We start from the raw sequence: 20078 nt of genomic DNA, 5'->3' as shown, positions 1-20078 counted from the left end.
ATTAAGGCTTAAGAGTCTGGGGTCAGCTTCTGTGTGGTGTAAAAAGAGTCTTGTTGAAATAAACCTGGTGCTAATGTGTACAGCCCCTGTAATGTACTGTCACTCTTCCTGCTGAAGCAGGAACTCCCTTTTACAGGACACACAGTAACACATCAGAACTAAGGGGGCTTTTTTTGGCCAAGTCACGCTTCAAAACGACGTTTTGGTCCACAAGGTTTCTGGATGAGCAGCCCAGCTGGCTGTTCCTGAGCAGCCGTGAACACATCTGGGTCCTGCCTCTTCACACAGACTCCTTATTGGATAACGACATTTTCCTCCCCAAATTTTGGGGAGCTTCAGAAGTGTTGACCTCAGTGATTAATCGTGCAGGTTGGACACTTCTGGGTTGAGAGCTGGGGGCAGGGAGTCTTAATTGTGTTGTGAAACCACAGTATCTTAAAGGTCAATAGACTTATACATTATTATGGAAAAACAATATAGAAGCAGATGGCTTAAGACAACACTATCTTGGGTAGACAGATATCAAAAAAGCAAGGCTAGAGCTGTAGACCATAGCCAGGAGCTGAAGAATTTTGGCATCGCTTTGGGCTAACAGGACCACTTTTAGATCATCTCCAGCCTTAGATGACGTAGCCGCGTGCCAGCTGTGGCGCAGGAGGGACCGGGGGCGAGTCTCGGAGCTGGAGCACAACACTTTCCTGAAGCAGACCCCCGCGCAGGGGCGTCGCTGCAGCTGATCCCCTGCCGAAGGGTTTTACGCTTTCCGTACATCTCTGAAGCTGAACCTGAGCCACTTGCAAGGCTTGTGCAGCTGAGACAATGAAGTCCTTACCCTGTGAGGAAGCCTGTAACGCTGAATGGACTCAGTAATTCATTGCTGTTCCACCAGCCTCCAAACCTCCTCTCTTTCTCCTTTTCCCCCCATCTGAGGAGGAAGAATAGTACCAGTGTTTTCCTCCAGAGTTATAATTATCTTTGGAGTGATGGCCAACAGCAAAATAGATGTTACTGATGTAAAACCTAGTATTTTAAAGTATTCCTGCAAACTAGTGACTGCAGCGGAGAGATTTCTGGGGCTTCCCCACTCCGTAGCTTCCAATGTTAAAACAAAGTAAATACAGTATACGTTTTAAAAAAATAATAATAATGCACACTGCAGTATTTCTGGGGGCAATTCTTGACCAGTCTCTTCCCCACTTTCCCCAGGAGGAAGGGCACTGGGCAGAAGCACCCCTAGTCCGTGTAGAAGTTGGCAGAATGGTGATCGGTGGTGTGTAAAACGTGTTGTTGATTCCATGTATAGAACTGTGATTTCAGCTGTCGTTCTCTCGTACTCTGTAAATATGTGTTTTGGCTGTCGGAAACCTGGTTTAGACTCTTTTCTTGGCAGAGTGAATTTGCATGTGGGGCTGGAAGGAACTCAATCTGTGTCACAGTTTCCAAGGGCAGGATGGATTTTTTTTTTTAGAGGACAATAAATTTTTATTTTTTTGCTAAGAAAAAAAAATACATAATAAAGCAGTGTGTGCGTGTGTGTGTGCGCGCATGCATGCCCGGGGTGTATGTGCAGCCCCGTGCCCTGCTCTGGGGACTGGGGAGGTGTGGAGAAGTCTGCGGTGGAGCCCTTGGAACAACAGAACGAATACATCACCGTGGCCAATTTTGCCTTCTCCCTTTCGCACGACCAGTAATTTCTTCCTGAGCTCCCTTCTGGATCAAGCCCCTTTTTCAGGGGGGTTGCCCGTCACCTTTATGATTGAGGTGCAATGGAAGAGGGGGAGAGGCGAGGGGCTGTGGGACTCCTTTGGGAATAGTAAAACCACAGAGCACAGAGTATTTTAGCCCCCAGATTCTTGGTCTGCACAAAAATTTATCTCTACATGTCTTCCCCCAAGAGCCAGGCTGAGCTCTGCCTGCCGCTGTGTGCCTGTGTGACTCCGGGGGAGACCGACATTTAAATCCTTACGTACATAGTTTCATGCGTTGGCACCCTAAAGAACATGCCTTATGTATGGACCCAAGAATTACCTTTTATTTTAGGGCTAATCAATGCTTCGAAGATGCGTCAACCACTTAACCCTGAGTCCAATCACAACAATAAGTCGAATCACCCAATTTATTTAGTAATGCAATAAAATCAGTAGACCTAAGTGACTGTCCTCTTCCCTCGTGTTGCAGCAGTCTGCCTGTGTCGGCGTTCCTCACCAGGACGACGACGATGACTGATGATGATGATAGTGGGGTTCCTGCCTCAGTCTCGCATTTGCTAGGACCTGCTTTTGTGTGCTTCAAGGCATATGTTTTAATGCTTAGGCTATTCTCCTGGTCCCTGGGGTTAGTTATGCTCTGATGGCTTAAGGTTTAGTAGTGCTCTGTAAAGATTTCTTCGGAGCTGGGGAAAGACCCACACAACTTCCCAGAGCTGAACAAAAATTAAGCTAAAACACTTTGGATAATGTGGTGCCTCAAAACAGAGGTTAGCCCGTGCCGCCTGCTCACGGGGACACGCTGTCTTGCCGCGAGGACAGCCTGGGTGACGGTCAGCCCAGAGCGAGTTAGAGCGCAACAATTTTTAAAAAAATAAGCTAAACCACGTTCAAGCCTGCAGCCCCATATAGCTAAACCTTGGCAATAAAGCGTGAGGCCGGTGCCAACACCAAATCAGCTGCAGAGTGCAGGCGGGGGGTTTCCTCTCCGGGCGCAGCAGCGGCAGCCCCGCTGAAACGCTGCCCGGGGTCGGCATCTCCTCTGCAGGCACCGACCCACCTCCCCAGTCTTATTTCTCTGCAGAGCTATGAGGAGGGGACTGAAACAAGTGATTCAAGCCGGCAAATGGCTTCCTTGTGAGCGAGCAGCGCCTTAATCCCTCCGGCTGTGGGTTCGGTTGAGCCTGGCCATGTCATACAGATACCAAAGGAGCTTTTCTTTTTTCCCAGCCCCGCCATCAAGGGCCCGACCTGAACTGACCCAGCGGTTGCTGAGCCCACTGAGAAAGCCGCTGGTGCTCAGGCACCCGGGAAGATGATGCTTTTAATTCCCTGGGGCGCAGCAGCTCCCAGGCACCCGCTGCAGCTCAAGCGCCCTTGCAGGGCGGGGGCAGAGGGAGCTCTAGATGTATAATTATTAATAATCGCAGCTAAAACAAGCTCCAAAGTACCCAGCAAATAGTTGGCAACCACCTGCCCTGCCGGGCGTTTTTGCTGGTACCGCTGGGTCCACCCCACGTGCAAAGCACCCTGCAGCGCTGCTTCCCACCAGTGTCCCCACTAGTGTCCCCTACGTGCTATAGGTCCCTGGCACAGGCTGGGGACAAAGCCAGGGACCTGCCTCCTGCTTCTGGGCTCTCGGCAGCCCGAACTGCCCTGTGGTTTGGCTGGCGGGGCTGCGATGCTCCGTATAGCTGCCCAGGCTCCAGCAAGCTCCCGGGCTCCCTCAGCTCCAGCAAAGTCCCTGAGGTCAGTGCGCTCGGTGGTAAAACACAAAAACGCACACAAAAGCTGTGCACATTTTAAAAAAGAAAAAAACCACCAAAACCACAAAGCCCGACCGGCTGCGCAGGGAGGAGCTAGGGCCGGAGCCGGCAGTGGCGGGCTGGGCAGGGATGGCTCCTGCTCCCGACCCTCCTCACCCAGCACCGTGCAGCCCCGAGGACACGCACATCTGCCCGGGCCCTTTTTTCATCACCAAACCACCACGCGCTGCCTGTCCTAACAGCCTTTTGCAGTGCCTGAGCCAGAGCTGGGCCTTAACGTGTCTCATCAGGCTCTTTCACAGACCCAAAGCCAGCTCCGCTGGCTCCTTCGGCAGGTTGACGGGCACCTGCTCAGCCCCGCCGGCCGCCAGCGCCGCTGGGTGGTGGCAGCTTTCCCAGCCCTTTGATTTATACCTCGGTGTAGGTGATATTTTGCAACGGCCTGTAACGCCAAACGACGCTACCCCGTTCCCCGCGGAGGACAACATGCCGGCCGATTCGACACAGCCGAGCCCTCGCCAGAGCCCCGGCTGCCTGCCGGGACCAGCCAGGGCTGGGAGGGGAGGAAAAAGCCGCCGCCGGCGCCAGCCGCTGCCGAGACAGCGCTGCCGGTCGCCGGGCGAGAGACCTGGCTGCCTCCCGGTGCCGGCGCAGCTCCGCGCCAGCGGTGCGGGGCTCAGCGTCATCCCAGCTCCCCATCCTGTTTCCAATGGGAAGCTTGGACAAAATCACTCATGTGCCGTCTTCTCCTGCCGAAGTCCTGCAGCTGGCTGCCCCGTCCCAGCTCAACCCCATCAAGAGGGGCAAGCCCCCACCGTACCCCCAGGGCCTTGTCCCACACCGCTGCGCTGCAGCCGGCGCAGGGCAATTGCCCCGAAGCACCCTCTGCACAGAGTCAGCCCATGCATCAGCTTTGCTGCTTTTAATTTAAAATAAAAGGCTTACCCACAAGAAAAAAAAGAAAAAAACAGCAACAACAACAACAAAAAAGGCGGGTTTGGCCACGGGTTGTCCCCATCCCAAGTAAATGACGACGCGTTTGCATCGCCCTGACGCAGTGTTGCAGACAGGAGGGTTGGGGACGTGGCCGGGCGATGCGGCACCGGCAGAGACAAGCTAATGGGGACGGGCAGGGACAGCCACACACTTTCATGTCCCCCCTGTAGTGTTGCTAGTCTGGACAGGCAAAGAAATCCCCTGCAATACCGTGTGCCGCCCTTCTCCAGCCTCACGGGAGCATTGCTACCCGAAGGTGGGGGTGAAATGGGCACTGGGGGGGCCACAGGGACCCCCTCTGTACCCCCAGCCCCTGTAGATGGCTACAGCTCCAGCACCAGCAAAACTCCCGGGGTCCCGCTGGCCAGACCCCCCTCATTTCAGAGCCCTCTTCCTCCGCTTCCCTCACTCCGTCTCCTTGGACTGCTTGGCTCGTTGCTTGCGGAGCTTAACGAAGGCCTGAGCCTCTTTGTCCCCCTTCCTGGACTCCAGCAGCCGGAGGATCTCGTCTCCTGCCAGAGGGGAGGGGAGGGATGGTGGGAGAGGCTCGCCACGGCCCCCTCCCCACACTGTGGGGCTGCGGGGCGCTCAGCCCGGCTGCGGCACCACATACCGGTGGGTTTGGGGTGGGTGAGGGGGAGGCGGGTCTGGGGCACCCGTCCCGAGTCAGCCTGGTCCTCGTCGGCGTCGAGGCCAGGCAGGTGACGGAGGGGGAAGAAGGCTTCGCCCTCCAGGTCGTTGGCCCCCAGCGTGTCGTAGTCGAACACGGTCAGCAGCAGGCAGGCCCCCTCCTGCCGGCACTTCTCGGGGGGGATCAAGCTGCAGGGGGATGGGTTGTGGGGGACTGTCACATCCCCTCCGTCCCGATTCAACCTTCCCTCCAGGGACCAAACGGGCTTCCCCAGGGTGGATGCTCCATGGGAAGCCAATCCCCGCACTGCACTTGACCCCAAAACTCCTTCAAAGCACAGGGCCCCGGCGCAGCCCCGCACCAACCTGTGGGACCCAGGTGTCTGGGGTGCCCTGACACCAGCTCCCACCCTGGGACCCCACGGCTGAGCCTCCAGTGGGGTGCAGGGGGCAAAATCCCAGCGCAGGACCCAGTTCCCGGAGCAGCCTCATAGCAGGGGCTCGGCGGAAGCGCGGGGGGCTGCAGGGGTTGGGGGTGGGGGGGTCAGCCCCTACGTACAAGTCAAAGGCTTCGTCGAAGAGGGGGTGCAGCTCGTTCCTCTTGCACTGGGTGGTCCGAGCCACCACCTCGGGGAACTCGTGCCGGGGCTCCAGGGTGAGCTGGACGAAGGGGTCACTCGAGCCTGGCGGGGTGCAGACATCAGCCCCCTCCCGCGCCCCTGCTAGGCTCTGCCCCGGCACGGCTGGCTGAGCCCAGCGGGGGTGGCCGGACACACTGGGGTGGCTGGAGGGGGGAGTCCAGGGCACCCTCACTGCCACCCCCCCAGCCCGCGCTCCCGGGACGGTGCGGGAGCATCCCCAACCCTGCCCACACGTGGATGGGTCACGGGTGGCTGCAGTAGGAGTGAGGTCTCCTGGAGCCAACCCGAGAGACTGTCCCTTGTCACCCCGGCTTTTCTTTTTTGTCTGAGACATGCTTTGCACGCTGGAAAAAAGCTGCCTGCCTTGGCCACTGCTTGTGCTGCACAGTGAAGGCAGGACACTCTGCCCACATCCCACTGGACCACCCCGGACCAGTGCAATAACCCCACTTCTTCCCTAAATCCACCTCCTTGGATGCGAAAGCAAACCAAGACAGAGTCCCATTACTCCAAGCACTGGCAGCGTCTTTCCTACCCAGGCAGGTATCTGGGACTGAGGACAGGGGGTCTGGGGCGGTGGGGGCCCCCCAGCCCACCACACCCACCGTTGGAGTCCAGCGGGATGAGGTTGGCGGCGTTGAGCACTTCCACGCGGAGCTTCTGCTCCGAAGGGCGGTACAGCGCTTTGATCGTCACGGCCCCGTACTTCTCCGAGCTGGTGTCCCGCTGCGCGGTGGAGCACAAGAATAAGGGCGCTGCCTTTCGGCACGCTCGTGGAGGGGATGCCTGGGGTCCGGTGGAGGCTGAGCGGACATTTTGGGGTACCAGGAGGAGGGTAACAGGCATCCTCTGGGATACAGTTGAACCCCCTCCTGCCCACTGCTGAGGCAAAACCAGCCCCAGGACTGGGAGGGTGGGGGGGAAATCCCAGGTTTCTACAGGTGGGCTGTGCTTGCGTGTGCGAAGGTGGGGTGTGGGGAGGGGCTGGGGGCACCATCCTGACTCCTACCTGCTGCTGGATCCTGTTGCTGAAGTATTTCTGGATGAGCGTGCGGCTGGTGGCAGAGCAGAGGGCCAGGTGGGTCTCCAGCGACTGTGGGAAGGGTGAGAGGTGACGGTCAAAGCACATGGACTGGTCCGCAGCCCAGGGATGCCCTCCCTGGAGAGCACCCAAAGGAAACCCTGGGGACCCAGCACCCCGTACCAGGAAGGCTGCGGTGTGGAGGGTCTCCAGGGGCAGCCCGCAGCCCTCGGCGTGGAAGCACAGCTCCAGGCTCTGGGGAGAAGGATCCTATTAGCTGGCACCCGAACACCCATCCCTGCAGGGACACCCCCCTGCCCCTGCCCCAGCCCCAGTACCTTCAGGGCGCAGTGCAGCTTCTTGTAGCACTGGGCCGAGGGGACCTGCTCCCCCGCAGCTGCCGACAGCACAGCCAAGGTGTGATGCCAGAGGAGGGCGAGGAGGCTGTGGGGGCGAGGGAGGAAGGCTGTGAGCAGGGGCCCAGGGGGGTGGTTTGGGGAGTTTGGTCCTCAGCTTTGCAAAGCCCCAGAGGGAAGAGTCTCATCCCGCTGGGCAGAGCAGCCAGCCCCAAAGCAGGATGTCCCTGAGCCCCATGGGGCTGGGGGACACTCCTGCCGAGGGACGGGGACACTGCTGGCCTCTGCCATGGTGCATCCCCAAGGTCCTGGTCACCTTTTGAAGTTCTCCTGGACCAGGTGCTCATTGAGATACTGCAGCTCCGACTCCAGGAACTTCATGAGCGGGACGATAGACTGCAGCAAGAGGAGAGGGGCGTTGGGGAGGGCACGAGGGGGCCGTACCCAGCAGGGCACAGTGGGGAGAGGGACAGAGCGCTGCTGGCTGGAGCCACAGTGAGGACGTGAGCAGGCGGTGCCTGGTCTGGTCCTGCTGCTGACATGGGCATCAAATGAAGCATATGGAGGTCTGGGCCCCATCGCTGGTGTGTCCTGTGCCCCAGGTGTGGGGCAGGGAGAGGTGGGGAAGGGTGATGGGGGCCTTCACCAAGTAGGCAAGGGTTATTTACAGCTGCCTGAAAAAGATGGCCCAGGAGGGGCTGGGCCAGGTACTCACGTCCTCGGGCTCCCGGGTGTCGTTGGAAGATGAGAGCTCCTGGATGTGCCTGGCGATGCCCTTTTCCAGCTGTCAGGGAGAAATGCACAGAGGCACTTGGCATTTGCCCTCTGCACCAGCTTGCTCATGCCCAGGTCCACCTTGTCTCCATCCCAGGAGCACTGTGGGCTCCAGGCTCCCTTAGGTGAAACCTCCCTGCTTTGGGTCAGGGAGCAAGGGGGGACAGAGGCAGGTGGTCACCTTGGTGGCCAGGGCTTGCACCACGTCCCGGACCTCGTGGTCCAGGCAGGAGACAGCGCTGTCGAGCTGGTTGTGCAGTGTGTGCTGGATCTGCTGCCGGTCGATGACGGCCCCCGTGCGCTGCTCCAGCTGGGCCCAGTCCAGCTGCGACGGCAGCTTCAGGATCAGCAGCCGCAGCTGCTTGATGTTGTTCACCACGATGCAGAGCTGGGAGAGGTGGGTCTGCTTCAGGGTGTCCCACACACGCCCCGGTGCAGCCCCTGCTGGCTCCATCCCCATCCCCATCCTAGTCTCCCTGCTCACACCATTTCCCTCCTGATTTTCCAGGATTATGGCTATCGGGGATCAGCCTGTGAAAGCCAGACTGGGTGCTCAGCAGCTCGTCTCCCTATCTGCCCTGAAACCACGGCCAAATCCTGCCTCTCCCCAGGCAGGACCCTGCCCTGATACCAACCCTGTTGGCTGCTTTGCCCTCGTTCTGCTCGCTCAGCGACAGAGCCTCAGCCCTCTCCTTGATGAGCCGGCAGTACATCAGGGCGATTTTGCACATGTCCTGCAGGAGCGAGGAGAAGCCAATGGGACTCAGCAGGGCAGCACGGGGACCACCGTGGTGCCAGGGAACCCTGCCACATCAGCATGGGACACTGGCCCCACTCATGGAGACACGTCTCCAAGAGCAGGAGAGGAAACTCCATCTGCTGATGCTCGTGAGCAGGGCATCTGGTGGCAGGGCCTGGTGTACAAACCTCCACAAGCTTCACCATGATCATAAAGGCTTCCTCGGGGTCTGGCCAGTTGAGCTGCTGCCAGGTCTTCACAATCTGGGCATAGCAGGTAGACAGGTCAACGGTGGATGTGCTGTGCTTGTTGTGTTCCCCGAAGGGCACCAGCTGGGAGGGCAGAGAAAACAAATGCAACTTAGCTTGTATGGAGAGGAGCCATCCCAGACAGGAGAGCTGCTCCTTTACTTTGAGGATCTCTGGCCCATCATCAGCTCCATATATCCCAATGTTATCACCAGTCACTTTGGAGAGTGGAGGAGATGAGGATGGATGGAGTGTCAGGATGGATGGAGTGTCCCGAGCTCCCCGCATTGGGCTGTGCCCCATCATACTCTAACCCAGTGTTGTTGGACCACAATGAACAGTGGGGTGAGGAGCCTGCAGACCCATGGTTGTCTTCCCTCCCCTCTTCTTAAAGGTCAGAAGCAAAGGGGATGCTCACAGCACGGCCCAAACGTAAGCTCATCAGCTCGCTCGGGCTGCCAGAGAGCAGAAGGGGGAAGGGACACGGGGATGAGGTGTGGAGCGTGATGAGGGTGATCTAGAGTGGGATCAACTGGTTCAGGAGACCATGTGCTTTGTTATGCATTTGGGAGAGGAACCAGCCTGCTCCTGGGCTGCAAGAGGCAGCTACATGGTGGTCTCAATGCTGTGAGCCAGGCACAGCAGCAAGGTGTGGAGGGAGCTGGAGTGTCCCAAAGGATGGAGGGAGATGTTCTCCTCCCCGGGTTACCTGGTCCATCTGGACAGCTCTCTGTGCCCTCTCCAGTGCAATGGTGTAGGCCTTCTGCAGCCACTGGGGTACAGCTTCCTTGAACCACTGGTGGAAGTTGGTCAGAGCCAGAGGTCCATCCCTGTGGATGAAGGTACCAGCTTCTCCAACTGCACAGCCATGCCATGAGGCCATCACCCCTCCTTGCTCTCACAGACAAGAAACTCTGCCTCGAGGTGGAGACATCACGTAGCAACGTGCTAAGGAGAAACCTCCACTTGTTTGGAAGTTGAGGTCTCCATCAATCCCACTCAGAGATGAGGCTGCTCACATCAACACCAGACACCAATAGCCTGGTCTGCCTGCCCTGGGTGTAATGAGTGATGGAGGTGAATGGGAAGGATTTGGAGTTCCTCTGAATTAACTGCTCGTTCCCCTATCTCCCCTCTCTCCAGGTCGGTACCTCTTTGGGAGAAAGTCCTTCATCCGATAGAGCTCCTGCAGGTTCATGTAGAGCTGGAAAAGGCTCTCGGCCGTGGGCTTGGACATGCTGCTGTCAACCTCACGCAGCTGCTCCTGGACATGCTCCGCAACCTGGTGGTGACCAAGGGAAGCGGGGACAGCGGTTAGTGAGGGTCTGGCTGGGAAGGCTGGGTCTGCTCTTTGGAGCCATGGGGTGAGGGTCGGCTCAGGGGACTCCTCTTCCTTTTGGGTGGCATTTCAGGAAATTCATTGGGTCAAGTAAGCAGATGATAGTCACTTCACACGCTGGGAAAGATGGAGAGTTTCTCTGGTTTTCTGCCTTTCCAGGCTTGCAAAAACCAGTTGCCATCTGAAGCATGGCCAGAAATCTCAGTCTGTCTTTAGACCTTAATCCCACGAATGCAGAGCAGCCCAGGATTGCTCACCAGGCTCTCCAGCTCCAGGTAGGCGATGGAGAAGAGATTCAACTTCAAGGTGCTGCAAGAGAGAAACGGGGAGTCAAGAGCTAGCCAGCCACAGCCCAGCAAACCCTCCCAGGCCATGCCCTCATCATAAGGGCGAGGATAGCACAGCTCTAAGCGGCAGAGATGGGACCACAGGTGCTATTGTCAAGCCCGAGAAACAAGAAATGAGGCATCAAAGTGCCCTGTTGCTCTTGGACCCAGGGAAGGTGGATGAGGAGGAATCAGGCTCCAAAACCTACTTGATGAAGAATTTATTCCAGATTTTCTGGCACTGCTGGAGATCTCCTACCACCTCCACGAGCAGTCTGGATAAAGCTTTACCATTTTCCTCCATGCTCTGCAACGGAAGGAACAGCTTGTTTTGGATGCTCAGTGATTTTGAGATGACCTGGGCTCCATTCTGATCCGATTTATTTCTATGATTTGTTCTCGTGGGGTAGCAATCTATCATTAGATCCACATTAGGAGCACCAAGACGTTGTCAGTAACATCCACTGTCACCATGTGCTTGTGGGACTGGGCTGGGGACCACCTCCTGTTCTCCTGAGCATTGCACCAAGGCCTTAAGCTTCAATGCACCTTGGCAGCTGCAAGTAGTAGCATGGCTCATGGTGTTTGAAGATGGAAACCTGAATGCCTTGGCTGTATCAGAAAACTGGAGAAGCCTCATCTCAGTCTTGTCTTCCCATCCCCTCAGGCCTCCCACCCTAAGCCCAGCAAAGTGCTGCTTATAATGTCAGAGAGGCAGAAATGGGAACTGACCTTCACCATGGGCTTGAGGTGTTGCTTCTTCATGTGAAACCACTCCGTCGTGCCTGACTGCAAGAGAGGAGTCCCGCTGTGACAGCAGGAGGAGCAAAACCAGCTCTGTCACCCCCTTCACTCTCCCTGTCCCCTGGGTGTGGGCAGGACCCAGATCCATGTGGTGGGAACCACACACTTGGACCATCAGGTTGAAGAGGGGCAGGTATTTTCCCCTGCCATGGTGGTCCGTGTGGCTTTGCTGAGATGTGGGCGTTGGATACGGGATGGATGGGAAGGGAGAGCCACAGGGTCCCACCTCCCTGGGGCTGGGGAGGGTGAGACTCCGCCGGTCCCACTACCTTCAGCGCTGTGGAGACCATCTGGGGAAGGTCAGGGCTGGGTGTGCACAGCTCGTGGAAAGCTTTCATTTTGCACATCTGGACCAGGACGCTGCAAAGTGAGAACCTCCAGTGAAACCCAGCACCAGCCCATCAGAAACAACCACCTCTCCCCGCAGAGATCCTACCCAAACAGACCTTTCCCTCCCAACAGCATCCCCCATGGGGACCGCAGGGTGAGGGACAGGACAGGACAAGTGTCACAGCAGCCTAGAAAGGGGCAGAAGGGGCTTTCACGGGTTTTTGCTCAAGCTTCCAGGCTTGTCCAGCACGGTGGCCAAGCCACGCGACACCATGTGCAGCCGGCACCGCTGCACGACTCACCGCAGCAGGGACTGGAGCCTCTCGGTGGACCTCGGGACAGAGAGGGGGAAAATGATGCGGTACCTCCGGACGAGGGAGACCCCGTAAGTCAGCAAGGAGTGGAAGGATTCGGCCAGCTCTGCTTTCTGGGGAGAAGGAAGGAATCACGTGCTGTTCTCCTCGGCGGCAGAGATGCTGGTGGGACCATGGCACCGTGGCGGAGGGAGCCTGTGACTCCTGCTCTTTTCAGGCTTGCTCCAGGGATGGGAAAGCCCCCGATGCCTCGGGTAACTTCTCCCTGGAGGGGCTGAACTGAGCTTTGTGGTTAAGCCTCATTGCTACGCATGAGAAATGCAGCGTCTCAGCAGGGTGCTGGCATGCCCTGGGAAAACGGGCAGGGAAGATCAGGAATTGGGTCATATTTAAGTTTTGCAGGAGGTTGTGACTGACTTGATAGCAGTGATGGAGGAGGGGGATGTCGGTGCAAAGGGCCAGGGCTTCTCCGCGGAGAGAGAGAACAAACCCCCAGGGCAAAGGGGCTCCCTGACCCATACGTTGTCCTGGCCCCCGCGGCTGATTCTCCCCAGAAACGCCACCCCGGCACCCCTGCACCCCACAAGCTCCTGCTCTTCCTGGAACACAGGGAGGGAAAATAGCCCCAGGAGCCAGGGGAGCAGCTCGGGGTGGGATGCACGGGGCGTGTTTCCCCGCTTCTGCCCCCCGCGTGGCGCCGCAGCCCCTCACCTGCTCCGGCCTCAGGCGCTCCTGCACCCACTGGTACTCGATGCTGGTGATCTGGTGGAGCAGGCAGTTGCTGTTGAACTCGAGGCTCTGGTAGAGCTTGCTGTAGGCCAGCCACTGCCTGGGGGGGAGGGAGAGGCTGTGCTGAGCCCCCAGGGGCTGGGGGGCACCCAGGAGCTAGCGTGGGGCTCCCCCACCCATGGCTATGGCTGGGATTGCAGGGGCAGGACCTGGGGCTCCGGGTGCCCCTCGGGAGGGGGGCAATACCAGCCACGCCGAGCCCATGGCAGAAACCGGCTGCGGCCAGACGGCCCCGGGGAAGGCGTCGGGGCCTTTGACCCCCCCCCGATGCCGCATCGTGGCTCCCCGGGCGCAGGGTACTCACGCCATGACCTGGTGGAAGTCGGAGAGATCCTTCTGCGTGGCGTGCAGGTACAGCACGGTGCTGGCGTGCCTGCTCAGCTCCCCGTCCCAGGCGACGCTGCCGGCCTGCGGGGATGCAGGAGGGGAGCGACGTGGCCGGGGGCAAGCTGGGCTGGGCGAAGAGGGGGGCACGCAGCAGGGTGGGGTGTGCTCGCAGGACCACGGGAGGAACGGGTGCCCCGTAAGGATGCCAGGCACGGGCAGGCGTCACCACGACCCCCCTCCCCATCACGCTGCAGCAACCTGTCAGGCGTGGGGGGCTCCAAAGGAAGCCCTCACCCCAGCCCAGCCGCTGCAGAGGGGCTTCTCCCCGCGGTACCTGGTGCTGAAGGATCTCGTAGGACACCAGCTGCTGCAGGAGGTGGCGATGGACGGTGTAGCTCGGCTGTGTCCGGCTGCTCGTGGTGGCCCTCTGGAAAGAGACAAGGCATAGAAACTATATGTGCCACCACCATAGCTTCCTGAAGATGCAGGGACGCAGTCAGAGAGTGGGGACACAGGAGCCCCAGAAGCGTGGGGCCAGAGAGTCCCGTCTGAAGCCGAGCCAAGGGGTGCAGGTGCAGCAGGGGTGAGGACCCCACACCGGCTTGGAGCTCAGGGGAGGGTCAAGCGGGTTTCCAGCACGTGCAAACCCTGACGCTGGCACCTCTGGTCCTGGGGCAGGGATGTGTGACCCCAGGACAGGCTCCAAGGGGCAGGCGGCTGCCCTGTCCTGCCAAGGCAATGGAGAGGGACCCCCTTCCCCATCCCCTCCCACCTTCTTGTGAGTCAGCAGGAACTGCAGGTGACACTGTCCCCGGTTGGGGTACGTCTCCGTCCGCGGCTCCAGCTGGTACCACTGGTCGCTCCAGCAGTGCAGGTCCTGCACGCACAGAGACAGGGGTGAAGCCCCGGGCAAAGGATCCCGCTCGGGTCTCACTGCACTAACGGGGCAGGAAGATGCTGCATTGGGTAACTATAATATTTGATTAAAAAAAGATGTATAATGACAAAATGAGCATGCTGGACTGGCCGGGGCACTTGCCACCGAGCCAGAGGTGCTGGCATTAATGTGCAGCTCTGAGCCAGGATCCCAGGTGAGCCCGGTGCTGCCGCGGGGCTGGGTCCTGCCCAGAGCCCACGAGGCTGAACCGACGCCTGGGGAGTCGCCCGGAGGAGAAGGTGCCCCGTGGCTCTCACCTTCAGGCGAAGAACCACGTTCCCCAGGAAATCGTCCTGCCCTTTGTCTTTGCGAGCGTCTTTAAAGATCCTGAAAGGTGTGAACGGAGGGAGGGAAAAGGTCTCCTGCGGCCGTGACCCAGCCGCGGTTGGGGTGAAGCAGGGTGACACAGACCTGTTGTCCTCCCCCCTTCCCTCCCTCCAAAGGTAATTTTTAAAATCCAGCAGGCAAAAAAGCGTTTTTCAAACCCTCCTCCCTTGGCAGCCATCGGGGCTGTGCCAGCACCAACCGTTTGAGGCCGTGGAGGTCCGTCAGCTCCCCCAGCTTGTGCCGCATCGACTCCACCATGTCTGAGTCCCTGCGAGGGTGGGCAGCGAAACCCACCGCCGGGGAAAGGAGGAAATTCAGGCGATTGCAAAACAGTTCAGGGAGACACAATGGCGGTGGCGAAGGGAAGGTGCTGGGGAGGAATGCGTCGGGACTGAGGCCACCCCCGAAACCAGCTGTCCAGCCAAAATCTGCAGGCACACAGCTTCTTGCCATAAATAAATCAGGGCTCAGGATCAGCCTGGCCGGGCAAAGCCAGACTGGGCTTTCTCTGCTCGAGCTGGTCGCATCATGCGCTCTGCGCTGCTCCAGCAGAAAGTGATGGGGAAAGGGCTCCCCAGCTGGTTTCTGGGGCTTTTTAGGGTGCAGGTAGATGGACCACCCCAGGGGCCCTCCCAGGAGGCAGGACCCCGCTCAGGGCCGGGGTTTGGGGTGGCTGGCCGGGGGGTGCTGCCGCTCACCACATGTCCAGGTGGAAGCTGGCCGTCTCCGTGTCTTCAAACTCCCTGCAAGGCACCAGTGGGATGCCGTTACTCGAGCAGCATCCGAGGGACCGGCAGCAAGCAGGCAGGACAGCTGGGGATCACAGGCAGGAGGCTCCTCCCTGGGGGAGACCCCAGACCACCCCGCACAGCCTGGGGAAGTGGTAGGGGAGCCCCGAGGGAAGGATTTTTTCCACCCTTTTGTTTTTTAACTCACCGGACCTGCTGCGTGGGTCAGACCAGAAGCCTGGCAAGCCCCTGTGGGCATCGCCCCGACACAGCCCCAGCTCCTGGTCAGGGCGAGTGGTGAACCCCCCCATCTACCCCCCGGATCCCTGGCACCCCCTCCACCCCCCCAGTGAGCAAAGCCAAGGGGGTAGCAGATTACAGGATAAACGTCTCGTCCCACACCGGGCTGAGGGTCTGGCTTATGACTTGTGTGCGATGGATCTGGTCTTCAGGGATGAGGTCTTTGACCACAGCCTTCATCCGCTTCTTGTGGTCGGCGTGGGCCGGTTCCTGGCTCTTGGCCTCGATGCCCAGCAGGCAGTACGGGTCGCTGAACCCTGCGAGGGCGGAGGAGTGCAAGTCCCTGTCGGGAGCAGCGGCTGTCCCTTCTCCGACTGGGACACCCACCCGTCTCCGCTTACCACTGACGTCTTTACCCAAAATCCCCTTGGCTTCCTTCACGGTTGCTTTCAGGCAAAAAATTGGGCTCTGGAAGAAAGGGAAAAAAACAAAAAAATGTTTAATGTGGGGGTCACCAGCCCCACGAGGAAGGATGGGGCTCGAGAAGGATTGCATCAGCGGCTGCTGCTCATGCCAGCAAACAGCTCCTGAGCAACTCTCCCAGCACAGCCCGGAGCACCCCGTACCCCAAAGCCCAAACATGGGGGCTGGGAGGCACCGCAGCCCCCCAGCACCATCCCAATGTAGGGACCCCCTGGGCCACAGCATACTGGGGAGGCACCGTCTCGCTGCGTACCTCCAGTTCCTTGACCTGCTGCATGATGACGCTGTGCTCCTCTGCATCCATGCCGAAAGCCTGTTGCAGATACCGGGGCCGGTAACGGATGCTGCCCGGTTAACGGTGGCTGGAGAGCAGCCGGGGGCTTCCCCCCCTCTCCCCACTGCGGCTCGAGGGGAGAGGAGCAAAGAGCCCAGCAGAAGGGCTGGGGACCAGCTGAAAGCTCTTGAGGGAGAGCCTTCCACCCACCACCCCGAGCCTAAGATAAATGTTTCTCCCTAAAGCTAATATTTCCCAGCCGCAAGCTGTCCCAGCCCTCCAGCTGGATGCCGCTGCTGTGTCCTTTAAGGTGCCCGTCAAAGTGCTCCCCCTCCCCTTCAGCCAGGAGGGTGGACATGTTGGGGGACAGGCTTTGGGGACCTCGTCAGGGAGGCGGGCACCCACCTTTTGCACGTAGGCATAGAGCTCCTGGGCGTCCGCGACGTGGTGGTGCTCGGGCTTGCCCAGGCGGTGCCGGATGGTGTAGAGGACCTCCTCGTAGAGCAGGGCCAGCTGCGGGGGGAGCGCCGACACCTCGTGTGGGGTCAGGCCAGCAGGGACTTGCTCCATGCATCCCACAGGATTAGTGGGGTGTTCCCCCCCAACCCCAGCTCCCTGAGCTCCCCGCTGGACCCGGCTGCCCCCCTCCCGGCATCCAGCCCTGCCCGGCCACCACTGTCTGTCCCTGGGGAGCATCTTCAGGACCTGAGCCATGTCCCCAAGCCCCAGCAGCACTGTCACCTCCTCCAGTGCCACCAAGGGGCCATGGCAGGGCCACACTCGTACCTCTCTCTTGGAGAACCGGTGGGACAGATCCATCTAGAGAAAGAAGAGAAACAGAGAGGTTTCCCGTCAGGTCTCATGTAGAGGATGGTTTTAGGAGGAAACCATGGCTGGGCAGGGCAGGGCAGCCGGGACGGGGCAGCATCACCTACAGCCCGTCGGGGTGGGATGCCCCAAAGGATGCCGTGACACCCCACAGACGCCCCGTGGCCAAGGGACTACTTCCTCCATCACCCACTGGTGGGGCAGCACGGGGACTTCACCCCCAAGCTCCGTTAATTGAGGAGGGGGCAGCGAGGATGGCAACAGCAATTTGGGGTGACCCATAGGAGGCTTTAAAAGCCAGCCACCTGCCTCTCGCCCCACAGAGCTGCTCGCCAGCCCAGCAGGACCAGGCTGGGGACCAAACCAGCCAAGCAGGTGGCCAAGCGAGCAGCTGCGGGCTGGGCAAGGCAGCTATGGGCAAGGAGACCCCAAAAAGCCATTTGGGTTCATGACTTGAGTCCCCTTGCCAGAAAGAAAAATGAGCACTGCTGCAACGGTGCGTTGCTCGTTGTTGAGCTGAAGGTCCGTTCCCCACTTGAAGGATCACCAGCAATAGTGTTTACTTTCCAAAAGGCAATTAAATTAAAACGGTGCCCCGTGGCGAGGCGCAGTCCGGCTCCAGCGGCACACAGCCCTGGGGCTGGCCAGGAGGTCCTGCTGCCCACGCAGCCCCCCGTTGTCCCCCGCCTCAAATGTCACCTCCCACTCATCCCGTCTCCGCATGGGTCTGGTCGGGAGATCAAACCACCGCTGCCAAAAATACCCTTTTTCCTGGCAAACGCCAGCTCCCAGCCCATCCTCACCCCCTGTTCCTGCCCCAGCACCGAGGCTGAGCCTGTCCTGCATCCGCTTCTCTAACCACGGTCTGGATTTGGCCACCACCTTGGCTGAGCGATGCGTTCCTGCCACCGAGCCTGGCTGGGTGACGGTGACTTTGCCACCGCCGCGAGCCGGGTGACGCAGCCGGAGGGAGGGGGACCGGTGCCCCTGCACCGGCCATTACAGCTCCCGGTGCCGGAGCCTCGGGGAGTGCAAGGGGGGTGACGCCAAAAAATATAATGGAAATTTTTGAAACAAGTTTGGCTCTTTCTGCGCTGAGGGGCGTACGCCGAGCACAGACCCAGCTTCCCGCTCAGCCAGGGCTGGCGGGGACGGATGGACGGACAAGCTCTACCTGTGGGTCAGCCCAGGCCCCGAAATGACCTTAGGATCCCCCAATAGGAAAAAAAAAACAACCCTGAGCTGGAACATTTGACATTTGCTTACGGCAAATCTAGGGCTGGCATAATCCCCCGGCCATCTGGACTAAATTCAACTCTTCCACTCCCGGTGAGTTTAACCCTCGAGCTGCTTCTCTCCCACCTGCCTCCATGTCCCTTCTTTTAACCGCTGGTCGATGCTGGGGGCTGCGGTGGCTCAGCAGCCCTGTGAAAGGGGCACCTGTTGCACCCAGGAGGGCCCCTGCCTGCTCCTGCCTGCCCCTGCCCAGGGGCTTGTCCACCTCCTGCTGCCCCCGGCAGCGTCCTGCCTGCAGCAGGGCACGGCGGGCACGGTCCCATCCCAAATCCCTCGGCGTCCCCGTGGCAGCGCTGCCCCATAGCAGGGTTGCAAGCGCGGAGGGGAGAGAAAAAGGGCTTTATTCCTCTGCTGCCGTTACTTATCAGCAAGGCGCAAGCGTCTGCTCCTTGCCCGGCAGTGGGGTAGCACGAGAGGGCGGGGGGGGGAACCGCGGATGATTTGGGGGGGCAGCTCCCTGTTGCTCACTTCTGCCATCAGGGACGGCTGCTGCGGGATCTGCTTTGCGCTCGCCCATATGCGCACGGGACTGGTTAAGCTAAAGCTGAGCTGAGCCACCAGGATGTGTTTACTGCCGCTAATCCCTGCGCCAAGAGCCCGGCTTAAATCCAGGTCCGGATACAGTCGCCAGCATCGCCCCCCTGTTAGCTGTGGCGGTGCCACCGGTGCGGGGGGCCAGCGTGGCTGCGGAGACGGCGGCACGTAGGAGGGAGGACAGGTCCCTTCAGGGGGACACCACCAGGACGGGTCACCGCGGGAGCCCAGCGCGGGGGGTCATGCCCGCACGCTCCGGCAGCGCCGGGCAGAGGTGTGCGGAGCTGCGGGCAGACGCAGGGACGCTGTCTGTCCGGCCGCTGCAGAGGAAGTCGGGTGGCTTGGCTTGGCCGAGAGCAGGGCTGGGGGGACCTGCTGGCAGATGGGAGCCCAGAGGGGCTGGGAGGCACGGGGAAGCTGTAGCCGAGTTTAGAGGGGACCCTCAGCGCCGGCACAGAGCTGCAGCCGGCCCCACACGCAGCCCTCGGGTGCACGTTTTCACGAGTATGGTACCCCCGCATCCCCGCCCCCACGCCTTGCTCGCCCTTGCGAAGCACCCCGGCCGGCCACGGGCTCCGTCCCTCTTCTCTCATTCCCTTTTCACCGCCGCAGCGCCCAGCTCTGCACCCTGGGGTCCCCTGGGCACAGGCGCCCTGACCCCCTCCCTGGGGCCGTCGCACCCCAAACACGTCCCCCAGCCCCAAACACGCTCCCCAGCCCCCCGGGGTCAAGGCCACCTACCTCGGGGCTCTCCCCCGCCGGGAGGGTCCCCGCGGGGGTCCCGCTGGCGGCATCCATCTGGGGCGGAGGCTCAGCGCGGCGCAGGGGAGCGGCTGCCGCCCTCCCCGCTGCCGCCTCTCGCCCTCGCTCGCATGCTCGGAGGAAACCACAGACCTTATCTCGCCACGGCCATTTTAACGAGCGGAAACGTGCACGGGCCTCCTCCTTCAAGAGCAGGACGGGGACGCAGGCACCCTGGCCCTGCTTCCCACCGCCCCGTCCTGCGCGGGCAGCCCCTCGGCGGAGGGGACCTCGTAGCACAGGCGGGATGGGAGCAAAAGAAGGGTGGCACAGCCAGCCCCCGCTATTATTTATGAGCGAGGAATTGGGGGCAAGGAACAGAAATGGTCATGAGAAGGCAAAGCCCAGAAGGGAAATGGGGAGGATGGGCAGGGGCAACGCGGAGGATCTGGGCTCTGATGCGTATTTGGGATCCATCCTGCCCCACGAGCACAGACGGGGACCCTGAAGAAAGCGGAAGCCATCTTCAACCCCGGGGGACAGAGGGGATTTGACACCCGGTGCCAAAGCTGCAGGGTGGGAAA

The 20078-nt window shown here is 60.0% G+C and overlaps 1 protein-coding gene across 1 annotated transcript; it reads right to left on the bottom strand.

The window, feature by feature from the left end:
- Positions 1-3826: 3826 nt before the first annotated feature.
- UNC13D (unc-13 homolog D) lies at positions 3827-19551 on the bottom strand (the record flags this gene model as incomplete). Its single annotated transcript, XM_082008176.1, has 32 exons — positions 3827-4980; positions 5082-5287; positions 5658-5781; positions 6345-6465; positions 6749-6832; positions 6944-7015; positions 7099-7204; positions 7433-7512; positions 7832-7900; positions 8072-8278; positions 8526-8624; positions 8818-8961; positions 9587-9707; positions 10029-10159; positions 10474-10525; positions 10752-10849; positions 11275-11331; positions 11616-11706; positions 11979-12103; positions 12702-12819; positions 13084-13187; positions 13441-13533; positions 13879-13983; positions 14301-14370; positions 14570-14638; positions 15069-15113; positions 15478-15655; positions 15740-15806; positions 16075-16134; positions 16501-16608; positions 16882-16914; positions 19495-19551. 32 exons carry the CDS (start codon positions 19549-19551, stop codon positions 4874-4876), a joined length of 3201 nt encoding a protein of 1066 aa, XP_081864302.1. The 3' UTR covers positions 3827-4873.
- Between the last annotated feature and the right edge of the window lie 527 nt (positions 19552-20078).

This window comes from Phaethon aethereus (genome assembly GCF_964289735.1).
Source record: "Phaethon aethereus genome assembly, chromosome: 18".
Classification (NCBI taxonomy): Eukaryota; Metazoa; Chordata; class Aves; order Phaethontiformes; family Phaethontidae; genus Phaethon; species Phaethon aethereus.
This window is presented reverse-complemented; position numbering and strand designations above follow the sequence as displayed.